Consider the following 13,628-nt stretch of genomic DNA (forward strand, 5'->3'; position numbering starts at 1 on the left):
AAGCGAATGGGGTCTGAAGAGTGTGTTAGTGTATAGATAGGGGGTTGATGGGAAGTGCAACATCCACCTTCCATTTGAGGCTTGGTTTGTGAAAATTCATTCGAATCGAATATTATATGACACTCAGTGATCGCATAACATTTATTTATATGAGTAAGGCGCTCGCACGATAATGCATCGGTCACTTCCGAAAGTCCCTATCATTGGTACCAGCAGTCTAGGTGCATGCCTTCAATTGAACCAATTAAAAAAAACTAAGATCCACTGGACAACATTGCGGCATGACCGGGAACTCTAGTGATATGGGGTAACTCTCTAGCGAAATCCGAAATATGCAAAAAAAATTGACATGTTTTTAAATTTTGCGCTGTCAGATCCCCTTAAGAGAAATTTAAGCTAAATAACCAGGAAAGATTATGAGGCTATATCTAGGGACTAGAGAAGAATATTTTAAGAGCTTCGGTCTCGATTTTGTCAATGTCCCCATTTTATCAGGCTAAAATTCACCAAGGGGCTATAAAAACGGGTCTTCACTGTATAACCTCAAATTCTACCAACAGTCGAAAATTTTCCAAAACTGGTTCCTAACAAAGTTGCAACCAGAGATGGTTCAGATGTGTTCTGTAGCAGACGATTCGGTTGGAATTTTCTCTCGCAGTTGCTTATGTTGCTTAGCAGCCATAAAACGTAAGAATTTCCACCCAAGTGAACAACCCTTTTTAAACAATTGAAAAATGTGCTCCAAACCTTAACCATTCAAGGCTAAAATTTGAAACCATAACACAAATTCGTGTTCAATTTAATGATGTACACCAAGCCACTCCACTCTTGGCGCCAGCCATGCAGAGAAACTGCTGGAGGCGTTAATATTGCAACGTCAAGGAGCATCATTTCGACTAGTGGGCGATCGAGCGCTCTCGGAAGTTGCTCCAACCGAGTGTTCATCAACCGAATACATATGACGTTAAGTGAAAAGAAAGAAATGCACACGAAACGTGTTTATTTTACCCACTGCCCGAGTGCTGTCGAATGATCTAACCACCATATGTCGATCCGTTCAGGTCTATAAACGATATGCATTGTGAGCACCAACTTCTACGTTACCACCTAACTTGGTCGATACCTAAATGCGGAGTTTCTCTTGGAAAATTTTACTTGTTTAAATTTGCTTGTAAATTTACACAAAAGTAATTTGCATTCTCTCTTTGCTTGCAGAACAATCGTGGCCATCCGCATGACGACGTTCTCGGCGTGGTGACTCATCTAGAACATATGGCTACTTTACTGTTAGTGGAACTACATCACTGTAATAAGGTGAGCCTACCAGGAGCACCAGTTCCATCAGCACCTTGCCTAGAACACCTACTGAGCGAGAATCTACTCGATAAATTGTACGAATGGGGTATCAAAACAGGAAGGTTTGTATTGTTTTTTTTAATTATGATATGTGCCATAGCTAAAATTAATGACATCAATTGATTCGTTCCCCAGATACGCTAATGCAGTGCGCCTGGAACAACTTAAGTTCTACGAGCCATTAGTCAGTCACAGTCGCCACCAGCTACTGGTTCACGAACCATTTTTAAGGCCGTTACTCAAATTACTGGCATCGAGTCAAAACGAAATCTACCCTCCGGATGTTGCAAAGCGGTTGGTTATCTTACTCAATCAACTCTGCGTAGTTCTTATGCAAAATGTGCACCTGTTGGATCTGTTCTTCTTTTCGAATGCCCAACAAAACGGCACCGGAGGACACACGAAGTAAGTTCAAGTTTTTTTGAAATAATTTCTCCAAATTCATGCCCTATCATCCACAGCTTCATTATCTTCTCCCTGCTGATACCGTACGTACACCGGGATGGCTCCCTGGGACATCAAGCCCGCGATGCGCTGCTGCTGTGCATGGCATTGTCACAGAAGAATTCCAACGTGGGAACCTACATTGCTACCTACTCGTCGATCTGCCCGGTTCTGGTAACCGGTCTGGGAGGACTGTATTCTCGTTTGCCAAATCAGATCGATATCAAAACTATCGACTGGTACCGGATAACAACGGACGATGTGACCGAAATGCCTGGGCTTACCCTGTTCATGAATTCGTTGGAGTTCTGCAACGCTGTAGTGCAGGTCGCACACAGCATGATTCGACAGCAGCTGTTGGATTTCCTGTATCAGGGCTTCCTGGTGCCGGTGCTTGGACCCGCCATTCTACAGGTGAAAAGAAGTTTGTTCTGTAAACGTTGATCTGTTTTTTTCTGTTTGTCGTATTAGTGTTTGTGGGGAATTTGTGTCCTAGATTACCCCTTGCTCGTTACATTGTTGACTGAAACTAAATCTTATCTGCATTATGTAAGCTTCATAAAATTCCAACATCCATAACATCCTTAACACGTACGTTGATAGTCATTAGAATGTTTCCCGGTTACTTTTGGTCATTCTGTATGCTATTCTGAAGGGTTTTGGTGATTCCATTTAAACTCGTTGTTTACAGCGACGTCTGCTATCTATGGTCAAAGCATTGGCTTGAATGATGTGGTGTAATATTACGATATGATGCTTCATATTTTACTTTTTTCGAACAAAGCGAAGCAAAGATATTCATAAAAATTTGTGTGAAATCCATCAATTGTAGGCCAAGTAATTCGAGCATAAATTGACCAAAGAGTCTAATACATGAGCGATGCTTAAAATCTGTCAATATTTAGGCGAATTGCTGCTATTAAGAAAAGTGTAAGCCTAACGAGGCAATTGACTTTCAATTAATTAACTACGTTTTACATTTGGTTTGGAAACGCATCAAAATTTTAGGTTTTCAGAAGCTTTCAGAAGTTTTCAAAAAGCTGACCAACTCTACGAAAAAATTCGTGCACCATGCCGCAACGAAGCGTAATCGTTCGCACAGTGTACGGATTTTTTCGTCAGAGTTGGTCAGCTTATTTATAGATCAAGTCAATTCGACCCTTTGGTCAATTTATAATCATTTTAGAAATGTCTAAATAACGTCCACTATAGCTTCATTGTTGAAGCACAACGAAACTCACAAAAGATGTTTATTTAGTGCTTAAATAGTTTCTAGTAACTAATTGGCATATCTTCCTCCAATAGCTCTTATTATTCACGGTTTTGGTTTATTGTCACATTCAAAATATGCTATTTATGTAATTAGAAGTAACCCACCAGTATTGTTATTTAGAATCACATATCACAAAAACAGGCATAGCGAATTGTTCAACAGTTTGCCATATCCTGAAAAAAACTAAATCGCCAGTTTCGGTGACGGATAGTAACATCGCACAACCTTCTGTTTCATTTCTATAATATTGCTCGTCAAGTAATGTACCACCGGGAGCCGGTATCGTGAAACTGGATCTGTTTCTGACTCGCCTAGACCTACAAATACTAATATTAACATTATTATAATTTTCTTTTTCCTCCACCTAAATCCTATCCATATACATTTCTCCGGTATTTAAAACCGTTCCTTTAAAACTCCCTGCTCCTCAAACAATTAATGAACCTTGAATAAACAAAACCTCCCAATGACCGGTGCATAGACATTTAAAGGTAGAAGTCAATTGCAGACTAACGTCGAGTCGCAGGTTTCGGCAATGGCCTATCTGGATTTGATCATCCGCTCTGTTACCGAGCCGGGCTTGATTCAGATAATCGTGAAATTTTTACTGGATACGGAAAAGTTCGACGGACAGCGAATACTGGATGTCCTGGTGGATCGACTCAATAGTACAGATTCGAGGGTAAGAAGAATGTTATTTTCAGATGACCGAAATATAAGCGATATATTTCTTTATCTCTTTCCAGCTTTGTATGGTAGCGTTGTCCCTGTTCGACACCCTACTCAGTCTCAACTGCGAGGACATCATGCTGGAACTTGTTCTAAAATATCTACTCAACTGTCAGCATGTACCAATATCACATCGTTACAAGGTAAATCGCATGGACCCTTACGGCCAGTCTGTGGAGCACTTTCTGAACATCACACCCGAAATTATGAAAAAAGTTAACAACGTGTTAAGTATAAACAATAATAATACAATGACATCATTCGGAGCCAGCGGCCAGAACAATGGGAGAAATATTAGCAAAACCATTGGCGCCAATTGGAACCACTACGGGCTGAATACGGGTGAAACGTTGCTCGCTAGCTACCAGGCTTACCTGTTGGAAGCTCGTAGTCGAATTGGACAATGCAAGCATGTCTGTGATCAGTGGAATAATGTGTATCGTTACCAAAAATTGAGCAAACAATCATTAAACGGCACCAGCAATAGTCAAAACGGTAATAGCGGTAGTAATAGTCTTAATCCAACCAGTACCAGCGGAACGACGGATGACGTTCGAACATATAAAGTACAAATGATCAAAAACTTTCTGGAAGAGTTTGTCACAGGTCCGGATAGTGGCCTGGAAACGGGCGAGTCGGATCGCTCTAATCAGTGCCAATCGCCAACGATATTCGGTACGACAGGGCTTCATCCGGGAGTCACTCAGTTGACGGCTACTACGAAACAGTTGGACAGTCTGCAATCTTTGGGCGACAGCAGTGGGTACGAGAGTTTGAACATCACAAATTTGTGCACCGGAAGCGATGACGGTCGACGGAACGAATCGTGGAAGATTTCCAGCGTGAGGGAGGAAACCATAGTCGATCTTGATTTGTCCGAGGACCTGTTTGCGCAGGGGACCGTTAGTTTGGGTGAGTACTGCATTTTACTTATTAGGTCGTGACAATTAAGTTTTTTTAGAGAGTGGTTTCGAAAGAAATGTCGAAAGTTACTTTACCACTGCGACCACTATTCAGGTTATCTTTTGTAGTTGCCCCAATTTGCTCTACATGTTACAAATTGCCCGAATCCAATGTAGTTGCAATCAAGTTGTTTGTTTGTTCACATGTGTCGTCTTAACCGGGTAGTACATTATTAATTTAGCTGAAAGTCCGTTTGGGACAGGTAGGCCATACCTCGGAAGGCATCATAAGATGCCTTCCGAAGTATCGCTTCCTGCGAAGAAATAGTACTGCACAATGGCATAGAATATGGTCCGAGCTCTCGGCCTCGTAGTTACAGATTCAGCAAATGTCATCTTGACTTTTGCCATTTTTTTCAGATGATACTTTGCAGGACCATATAAATAGACCTGTGATTATTCGTATTCGTATATTTTTTTGTTTAGATCCATAAGTTTTTTTGCTCTGGTTGTGTCTGAATGTATGAATTTAAGCGTTTAATAGTTGGTCTCTTGCCAAAGCTGAAAGTTCTAGTTTAATGGCACAGGTAGATTTACCTAAAATGGTTCTGGTTCAACAAACATGTTTAATGAACCCCGCCTGGCTAATTCGTTGGCCATTTAGTTACCATATGATGTGCACAGTAAGACCAAGTAGACCCTCGTTACACCTTTCTGCACTTAGATTTAGAGACAGAAATCCAGTTGCCCTGGAACAGTTGACAGTTGTTCTTCGAAACAGCCCAATTTCAATTCAATACAGTAAAGACCCGTTTTTATCAGCCTCTTGTCGAATTTCAAGCTGATAAAACAGGAACATTGATAAAATCGGGACATATATTTTTCTGTCTTTTTAATAAACCGAAGCTCTTAAAATATTCTTCTTTGTTCCTTAGATATAGCCTTGCAAGCTTTTCTGATTATTCACTTTAAGTTCCCCTTAATGGGGTCTGACAGCACAAAATTAAAAAAAATATTGTTATTTTTGCATTTTCGGATCTTTAATTCAACTTGGTTCGTCTGCTAGAGCCCATCAAACTACCAACTATCAATTTTCATATGAAGCTGATGAAATCGGGTCAAAAAGCTGATACATTCGGGGGTAAATAAAATCGGGGGCTGATAAAATCGGTTGCTCATAAAATCGGGTCCCCACTGTATACCTACATGCTTACAGTAAAATTGCCTTCTTATTATTATCTGATAACCATGATACAATGTCCTCCTTTATTCCGTAGGTCCCTTTCTGACGGCCATATGGGGCAAGCTGCAAACCTTCACCAGCAACTGTCTGTACGTAAACCTGCACCTAACCGGACTCATCAGCCATCTGGCGTGGTTCCCTTTGCCGCTGCTGCACTCGATTCTGTTGCGACCCGATATTCCCACCACTTCCGACACGCCATCTTTCCATCAGGTAGCCACCGTTTACACGTGTCAGATTCATTTTTTTTAAACCTCTCGAATTTCTTTATTCAGGTACTCAAAATCCTTAAACAACAAATCGACGCCGAATTGCCGGATTGTGACGAATCGCTGGAAATCGTGGACGTTGCGCGATCCTTTCTAGTGGATCGTGAGTTTCAGCTTATTAATATGAGAAAAAATGCCATCGAGTCGAGTACCGGTAGTAAGCTGCAGCTAAGCGGCGGCATCAGCAGCATTCCGATGACCTCCGGTATGTCGCAAACGACACCGATGCAGTTAACGCCGAGTTCGTCCTACGATCCCTTCAAACGAAACGATGCCAAGCGGAAAAGTATAAGTAACTCGTTCTCCGGTTTCTTCCGCCGGCCGGGATCATCCGGTAAGTTTGAATGTGTTCTAGTTAAATCTGTTATCAAAAATTGTCGACCACGTTGAGATTTATTTCACGCGCTTTTTGGTTGATTTTCATTTTGTTTTCGAGCTTTGCTTTTCGGTTAGAAATTAACACCGATTATCGACGCAGCCTCGCCTCATGCTTTAATTAACGAGATAAAGCGAAAAAAGCATTTTTTTAGTAATTTTAGTATGTAGTGTTTGTCCATCACTTGTGTTGTTTCTGTTGCTGAATTATTCGCTTTTGTTTGTCAATCAGTGAATGCGTAAAACGGATTCGATAGGTGAGGTTGAGATCTGCGTTTTTTCAATTAGTCAGTCAGGCTGTCACGCAGAATATTGTAATATTTTTTCAATATATACCATTGGTTTGTGTTTGTAACTACTTTTAAACATTGTCATTTTACAGTTCATTGTCATTAAATGCAAATTAACTATTTTTTTTACTACACAAGAGAAGCGCGTAAAGTTCACTCACTTCACGAAAGTTGGAAAAGCATATTTGAATTCACCGTTTCGTTTTTCTTTACCCGTACCTCAGCTTCATCCGGTATAGCACAAGTATTTCAATTTTTTACTGGTAAATATCATGCATCTGTTTTATCGTTTTTATTTTATTCTGTAAGTTTTTATTTGGTTGTTAAATGGTTACTTACTACTATAATAAATTTACTGTAGTCGTAGAAACATTTGGCTGAGCGACATTGTCCCGGGAGAAAGAGGTCTATTCAAAAATGGACTTTTACGCCCTGTCCTATAGCTAATGTTGTGTTGTAATCGTTGTAATCCAACCACTTGATATAGTATTTGGAGCATGGTATGGTGTCGGGAGTGTGTTTGTGTGTGTTTTATTATGCTTCCTCTGGTAATTTTTTTATTTATTGAAGATAGAAAAAGAAAGTAGTTTTTTTAAGTTAATTTCTGATTTCTTAAAAGTCTTTAATGTATATGAGTAGTTTCTTGTCTAAACTTCGACAGAGAACGTGACGAATATGTGATCATTCCTGATGCACAGTTGATACAAATAATAAGATTAGTGTTCCCCTTGGATATCGATAGCATATTCTCGGTATACTGTGTACGTACCATACTATGTATAGTTGTGAATTTTCATTGTTTTATTGTAAAACATAAGACATATGGGTAAAAGAAAAATATGTCAGTTTTCTTGATATGTAGTTTTCGCTTTTATGTTTTTTTGCTTAATAATTTTAAAACTAACATATTCAATAAAGTGGTCAAACCTCTACCATGGAAATAAAATTCAAGGTAACGACATTGAAATTTATTTCCATAGTAGAGATTTGACCACTTTATTTAAAATGTTTGCAATAAAAATATTAAGCAAAAATAAAACATAAAAGCGAAGTTTGCATATCAAGAAAACTGACATATATTTCCTTTACCCATACAAATGAGATGGTTAGAGATTATAGGGGCATTTTGCATAAATGACGTAGCATTTTGGGGAGTAGGGGTGGTATACCAAATTTGTGACGAAGTGTGATGAGGGGGAGGGTAGGGTCAGAAGCTGTGCGACTTAGCATTAAGTTTAATATTTTTACGGGCTTCAAAACCCATTGATTAAAGAAAACAATTGAGTGTTCCTCCATTCCAAAAAAAATTAATTCGCACAATTTTCTTTTCATGCGGTTTTTCAGGTGGTAAGTTTTTCGGTTTGGATTTAACTTGCTGCATTAGTTAGCTAATCTTTCTAACTCGAAGACTTAGTTTGTTAGCTCAATTAAATTTTCTCTTCGCTTTTGGAATCAACCAAACAAAATTTAGTAATTTAGTTGAACGTATGCTTCTTAGAATCATTGGCAGCTACAGGATTGTGGGCTGAGAGAACTTCTCTTTATGCTCCATGACATGTAAAATTCGGAAACAAAACTATCAACATTATATTTGTCATGATAGGATAGTTTTATTTGTGGGGACTTTAACTTTGTTGTCATTCGTCCCTGTATTTGTCATGAAATGGGCTTATTTTGCACGCAATTTGCTGTTGAAATGAAAATGTCTATAAAAGCCGGCATGTATTTAAAGGAATTGTAAAAATATTTAATTTTCATTTCCGGCCGCGTTGTAGGGGAGGGGGGGGGGGGGTATAAATGCTATGTTATTTACAAGGGGGAGGTTAAAACTTTGTGACAAAATGCTACGAGGGGGGAGGGAGGGGTCAAAAATCGCTGAAATAAAGCTACGTCATTTGTATACGGTCGCACAGTACCTCTACTGTACGAAAGTAGGGAGCTCAATGTACAGGTAAATATGTGTGCGTACCTTGGTGCGTACATTATCATTACTAAGCTGACCAACTCTGACGAAAAAATCCGTACACTATGCAAACCGTTTGCCTGAGCTTGGTGAACGATTTCGCTTCGTTGCGGTATGGTGTACGGATTTTTTCGTCAGAGTTGGTCAGCTTAATCATTACCAATATGTGTGCGTACCTTGGTGCGTAGATTACCAATCAGCCTTTACTCGCAACAGGTGTTGCTGTTACTGTCTCCGGTAAGTCTACCAGCAAATACAAGAGGTTGTAGAAGGGTTTTACTTATTTATCATCGGACATTACAGTCTCAATGATTTGGGTTTAAATATAAATGGGCGTAAAAACGAATAAGATCACAAGGTCAAATGTAGGATGCACAAAATCAATTAAAATTACATATCAGATTGCTTATTACACAGTATCCGAAATCTTCTTATTCTACTTGCAAATATTTTCGAGGAGTCACCAAACTCGGCACGAGAAAAGTTTCATATCATTCACTTCTTGGGGGCTCGTGTTATCCAAAAAATGACCGATGGAACCCCGGCAATAATAATGATGTATCTGGTGTTCCTCTTGCTACTTGGAAATCTAAGCGGAACATCAATTCGGGCGCATCACATTTAAATTTTCACCAAGGTAGTAGCTTGCTTGACACAACGACGACATTCTAAGGTCTCCAGATTGAACAACGGGCAACGGTCACGATATGGTGGTAAATTTTGCGGATCACTCCAAGGCAAGTTCCTAAGAGCTAAGAGTATGGACCTTTTATGTACTGTTTCCAATTTTAATCACCAAGTTAGATGATTCGGATACCACACCGGCGAGACGTTTGACGAGTATAGGTCTAACCAATGCGCAGTATAGAGTATTTTTGACAGTATGGATTCGTAAAATCCCGTGAATTCTTCGAAATGAATTCCAACTGCGTATTTGCTTCCGCAATTATGTTGATCGTATGAGAATTGAAGAACTGTTTGTGGTCAAGAATTGCACCCAGATAACAGACTCTTCGTAGCGCAAAGATGAACAGATCGTTCTTCCTATGCAATACCATCACGGAGCATTTGTCAATGTTTACAGTAAGCTGATTCTTTCGACACCGTTTCACAAAACCATCCAGTATTATTTGCAGTTGGCGGCAGTCCTCGACTGAATGGATGACTATATACAGCTTAAGTTCGGTGGCAAATATGAGCTACTCGGAATCTAATACAACAGCTACATCATTAAAAACAGTGAGAAAAGCAGTGGGCCCAGATTGCTGTCCTGCGGGACACCTGATTTATTAGTAAATGGAGCCGATACACAAGAGTCCAGTTTCACCTAAAGCGTTCTGTGCGTAAGATTAGATCGTAGCCATAACGTAAGCTTGTCTCACACTCCTAACTTGGAAAACTTCTTGAGAATTGTCGATTTGGTCAAAAGCTGCTTTCACATCCGTGTATACAGCCGTTCACTTGGGTTTTTTTTCTTCTGATGCAAGTTGACGTAAATTCAATCAGATTTGTTAAAACGGATCGCCTTGGCATGAAGTCATGTTGGTCTGATGAGATATAACTTGCTCTACGACTAAGCATTAACAGTTACTAATGCGATATTGACTTTCTGATCAGATGCTGAACAGGGAACAAATACGGAAGCGAAATGATTGGCAAACAATTCACAAGCTGTTGCTGTGGATGACGCTACCTTATCATCTAGATAAACAGTCGTGACTCGTGGCCGGCGATTGTTTACAGCGAAGTTTGCTTTGGAATGCAATTCGTTTTCGGCCAAGGGCTCGCAGGGTCGACTTATTCGGCGCCGGGGAAACAGGTTGTCATGTTACTGGAAGATTATTCTGTAACCAGTCCTGAATTACTCTGAAGAAGTTTACAGTCATTGAATATGCATCGGTGATTCCACGCCCAAAAAGATCAAATATAGTCACACAGCGAGCCCTTCGAAAAAGTCAACAGTTGGAACAGCTATCGGCATTACCGGACAACTAGGCGATTGTATCACGATAACAACCGGTGAGTGGTGCGTGTTGACGGACAGAAGGAAAGACACTGACTTCTCAACCAAAATTTTGTGGTCCATCCACCAGAAAACTAAGTCAAGAACTCGTCCGACCTGATTGGCATGTTTATTTTCATTTCAATTTCATTTCATTTTATTTATTTATCGTCTGACCTTCATGAATATGGAGATGGGGAAAAGCAAATTTGAGTGAAACATCAACTCTTCTCAAATTGGCATGAAAACCCCATATTTTTTCAATTGAAATACACAATACGAAATTTAACAATAAATGGTAAACACTTGTAGTACACGCTCAAGATGCTGATCTCCAATACAGTAGTCGTACGGAATTGGCTTGTGCTTGCGATGGTATGATATTGCACTGCACTTATGAATACTAATTGAAAGCGAGTTTAAGGAGTCATTGAATATGTCCAAGAGCTGTTGTAAAGCTAAGCAATCCCTGATGATCATGTATAATTTAACGTCATCAGCGTAGAATATACGACACACCGGTGGTATTATTGTAGCTAGATCATTGAGTAACAGTGTGAATAAGTGTGGACTCAAATTACTTGCTTGAGGAACACTCGAGTTATTCGAAAAAGGGGAACACACATCCAATTTTTACTACAAGTATTCGATCTCAGATATAATTCGAACCAACGAATCAGATCCAAAACACTCTTGTTAACTTTAACCATTGCAGAAGTATTACGTGATCAAATCTGTCAAATGCTGATTTCAAGTCGGTATATACACATACAGTGTCGATCTGAGCACCAGCGTCCATATTACGTAAGCAGAATGATATGAGCTGAGCGAGATTCGTGGAGGAGGAATTTTCAACATTTCGCCGATCTCCTTTTTTAAATACAGGAATCATAATTGACCATTTCCAGCTGGACGGATAACGACACTGCCTGAAGGAACTGTTGAATAGAGATGTCAACGGCAAAATTAATGCATCCGCGCATTTCTTGAGAACACATGAAGGTATGCCCCGTCAAGACTAGAAGTGACTGAATATTTTAGCCTGCTGATTCCTGCTATAACCTGCCGATCTGCTACAGTGAAACTTCTCAATGGACAAATATTTAATGGAGTGTCTCTGCAAGCGTGCGCAATTTGATTAGCAGATGAAGTAGTTTCATTGAATGCGTGTACTGCAATGCAATCGAAATGTCTTACATCTGAGTCGTTTAAGATGTCGTAGAAGTGGATTACCCCACGGCGGTTTACGAGCCGGCCTACGTAGTGGAACATAATCAGCCATGAGGGCGTTGATCACGGCAGTGAAATATTCAACGGCACAGTCAAAATCTTCCGTATACTCAAGTGAACGTCAATATGTAGGAAGGAGTGCTGATGCAAGTTCCAAGAAATCAATTCGGTGAAAGTCAAGACCAAGATCATTCGGGGTATCCTCGAAAAAACGGGTTTCGCCAGATTGATAATACCTTCTACGGGAGTACGATTTGCATCAATCTCAGAAATAGATTCAGCAGATTCGTGGATCTGACAGTCAGCTAGTGCTGAGTCATTCAATAAGACAAAGTCCACGATACGACCATAACGATTTTCAATGCTATTAATTTGTGGGAAACAGTTGAAGCCGAATCCAGTCAATAGCGCAGCGCAAGCGGAAGAAATGTAAGAGCGAAGCACGTTGACTACAGGTGCGACATTGTCATGTGTGTCCAGACCAGACTGATTGTAGTATCCAAACAATAATGCGCAGTCATTACTGCCATTGCAAGAAAAAACAGCATCAATTGATCGGACATGGTTGTATGCTGTGACTAGATCACTCTAACGATTTGGTGGTAAATAAATTACACCGATGCTTACAAAACGATCAGGTAGCTTCAGCTTAAAGAAACGTCGACAGATGCTGGATCGACGAAACTATTCGCTTCGATTCATGGCTCTTCACAAAACTGCGATCGTTTCTGTAAACAGCATATGTACCGCCAAAAAGCTGACGAGAATGAATCCTATCATCTAACCAGGTCTCGGTGAGAACAATGATAACGTAACGGGAAGAAGAGATCGCTAGAAAAACTTAATCGATTTTTGTGCGTAGGCCTCGGACGTTGTGGTGATAAATCGTCAGTTTACTATTTAAGTCTGCGTCGAGAATGAATTCTTCAAATTCCTCCATATTATTTCAAAGATGATCGTCGGATAACCCGTGCGCCTGGAAGTCGTCATTATTTGAGAGTCGAGCAGTACCATTCGAAGCTTCAGCAGGACATATACTGTTTGTAATGTTACCTAACGTAGTAACGCTGCCTGTTTGAAGACCAAACATATTTGATGAAGTGACGAAGTTTTGATGATCGGGTGACGTCACACATGCCTGGAAGTTATCGTTACTCAAAAGGTGAGCAGTACTAGTCGAAGCTTCAGCAGGACATATTCTGCTGCTTATGTTACCTGACGGAATAACACTGCATAGTTGAAGATCAAACAGATTCGATGAACCAACAAAGCTTAGATCAGGTGGTGTAACACACGCCTGGAAGGTATTATTCCTTAAAAGGCGAGGCAGCGATTGACTTCATTGGTCCTGAGTCTACCCTACCAATTTCAACAAGTTGGATAAGAGAAAAAATAAATACTCTCCTGGGCTTCATTTAAGCGTCGCAATTGTTGAAGATATCTACATACGTGTCGCAAACATAGGCGTATCTAGAATATCCATACCCAGCGATTTCGATAAATCTCCTACATTTATCGAAACTCCACTGCGGCATACTGACCAGGGTTTTAA

General features: G+C 40.1%; 1 protein-coding gene across 10 annotated transcripts in view; it reads left to right on the forward strand.

Annotated features, from left to right (window-relative positions):
* The window catches only part of LOC131691328 (FHIP family protein AAEL005291-like), a 44,076-nt gene that overhangs the window by 27,748 nt on the left and 2,700 nt on the right, over positions 1–13,628 (forward strand). For 8 of the 10 annotated variants that reach the window (XM_058977619.1, XM_058977624.1, XM_058977625.1 and 5 more), the window contains exons 3-10: positions 1,216–1,418; positions 1,492–1,761; positions 1,818–2,214; positions 3,555–3,755; positions 3,820–4,714; positions 5,982–6,160; positions 6,223–6,550; positions 7,106–7,144. In XM_058977619.1, coding sequence (XP_058833602.1) covers positions 1,216–1,418; positions 1,492–1,761; positions 1,818–2,214; positions 3,555–3,755; positions 3,820–4,714; positions 5,982–6,160; positions 6,223–6,550; positions 7,106–7,144 — 2,512 coding nt within the window. The remainder of the gene's footprint in view (positions 1–1,215; positions 1,419–1,491; positions 1,762–1,817; positions 2,215–3,554; positions 3,756–3,819; positions 4,715–5,981; positions 6,161–6,222; positions 6,551–7,105; positions 7,145–13,628) is intronic. The other 2 variants (XM_058977628.1, XM_058977629.1) reach the window with 2 other exon arrangements.

The sequence above is a fragment of the Topomyia yanbarensis genome, chromosome 3, assembly GCF_030247195.1.
Source record: "Topomyia yanbarensis strain Yona2022 chromosome 3, ASM3024719v1, whole genome shotgun sequence".
NCBI lineage: Eukaryota > Metazoa > Arthropoda > Insecta > Diptera > Culicidae > Topomyia > Topomyia yanbarensis.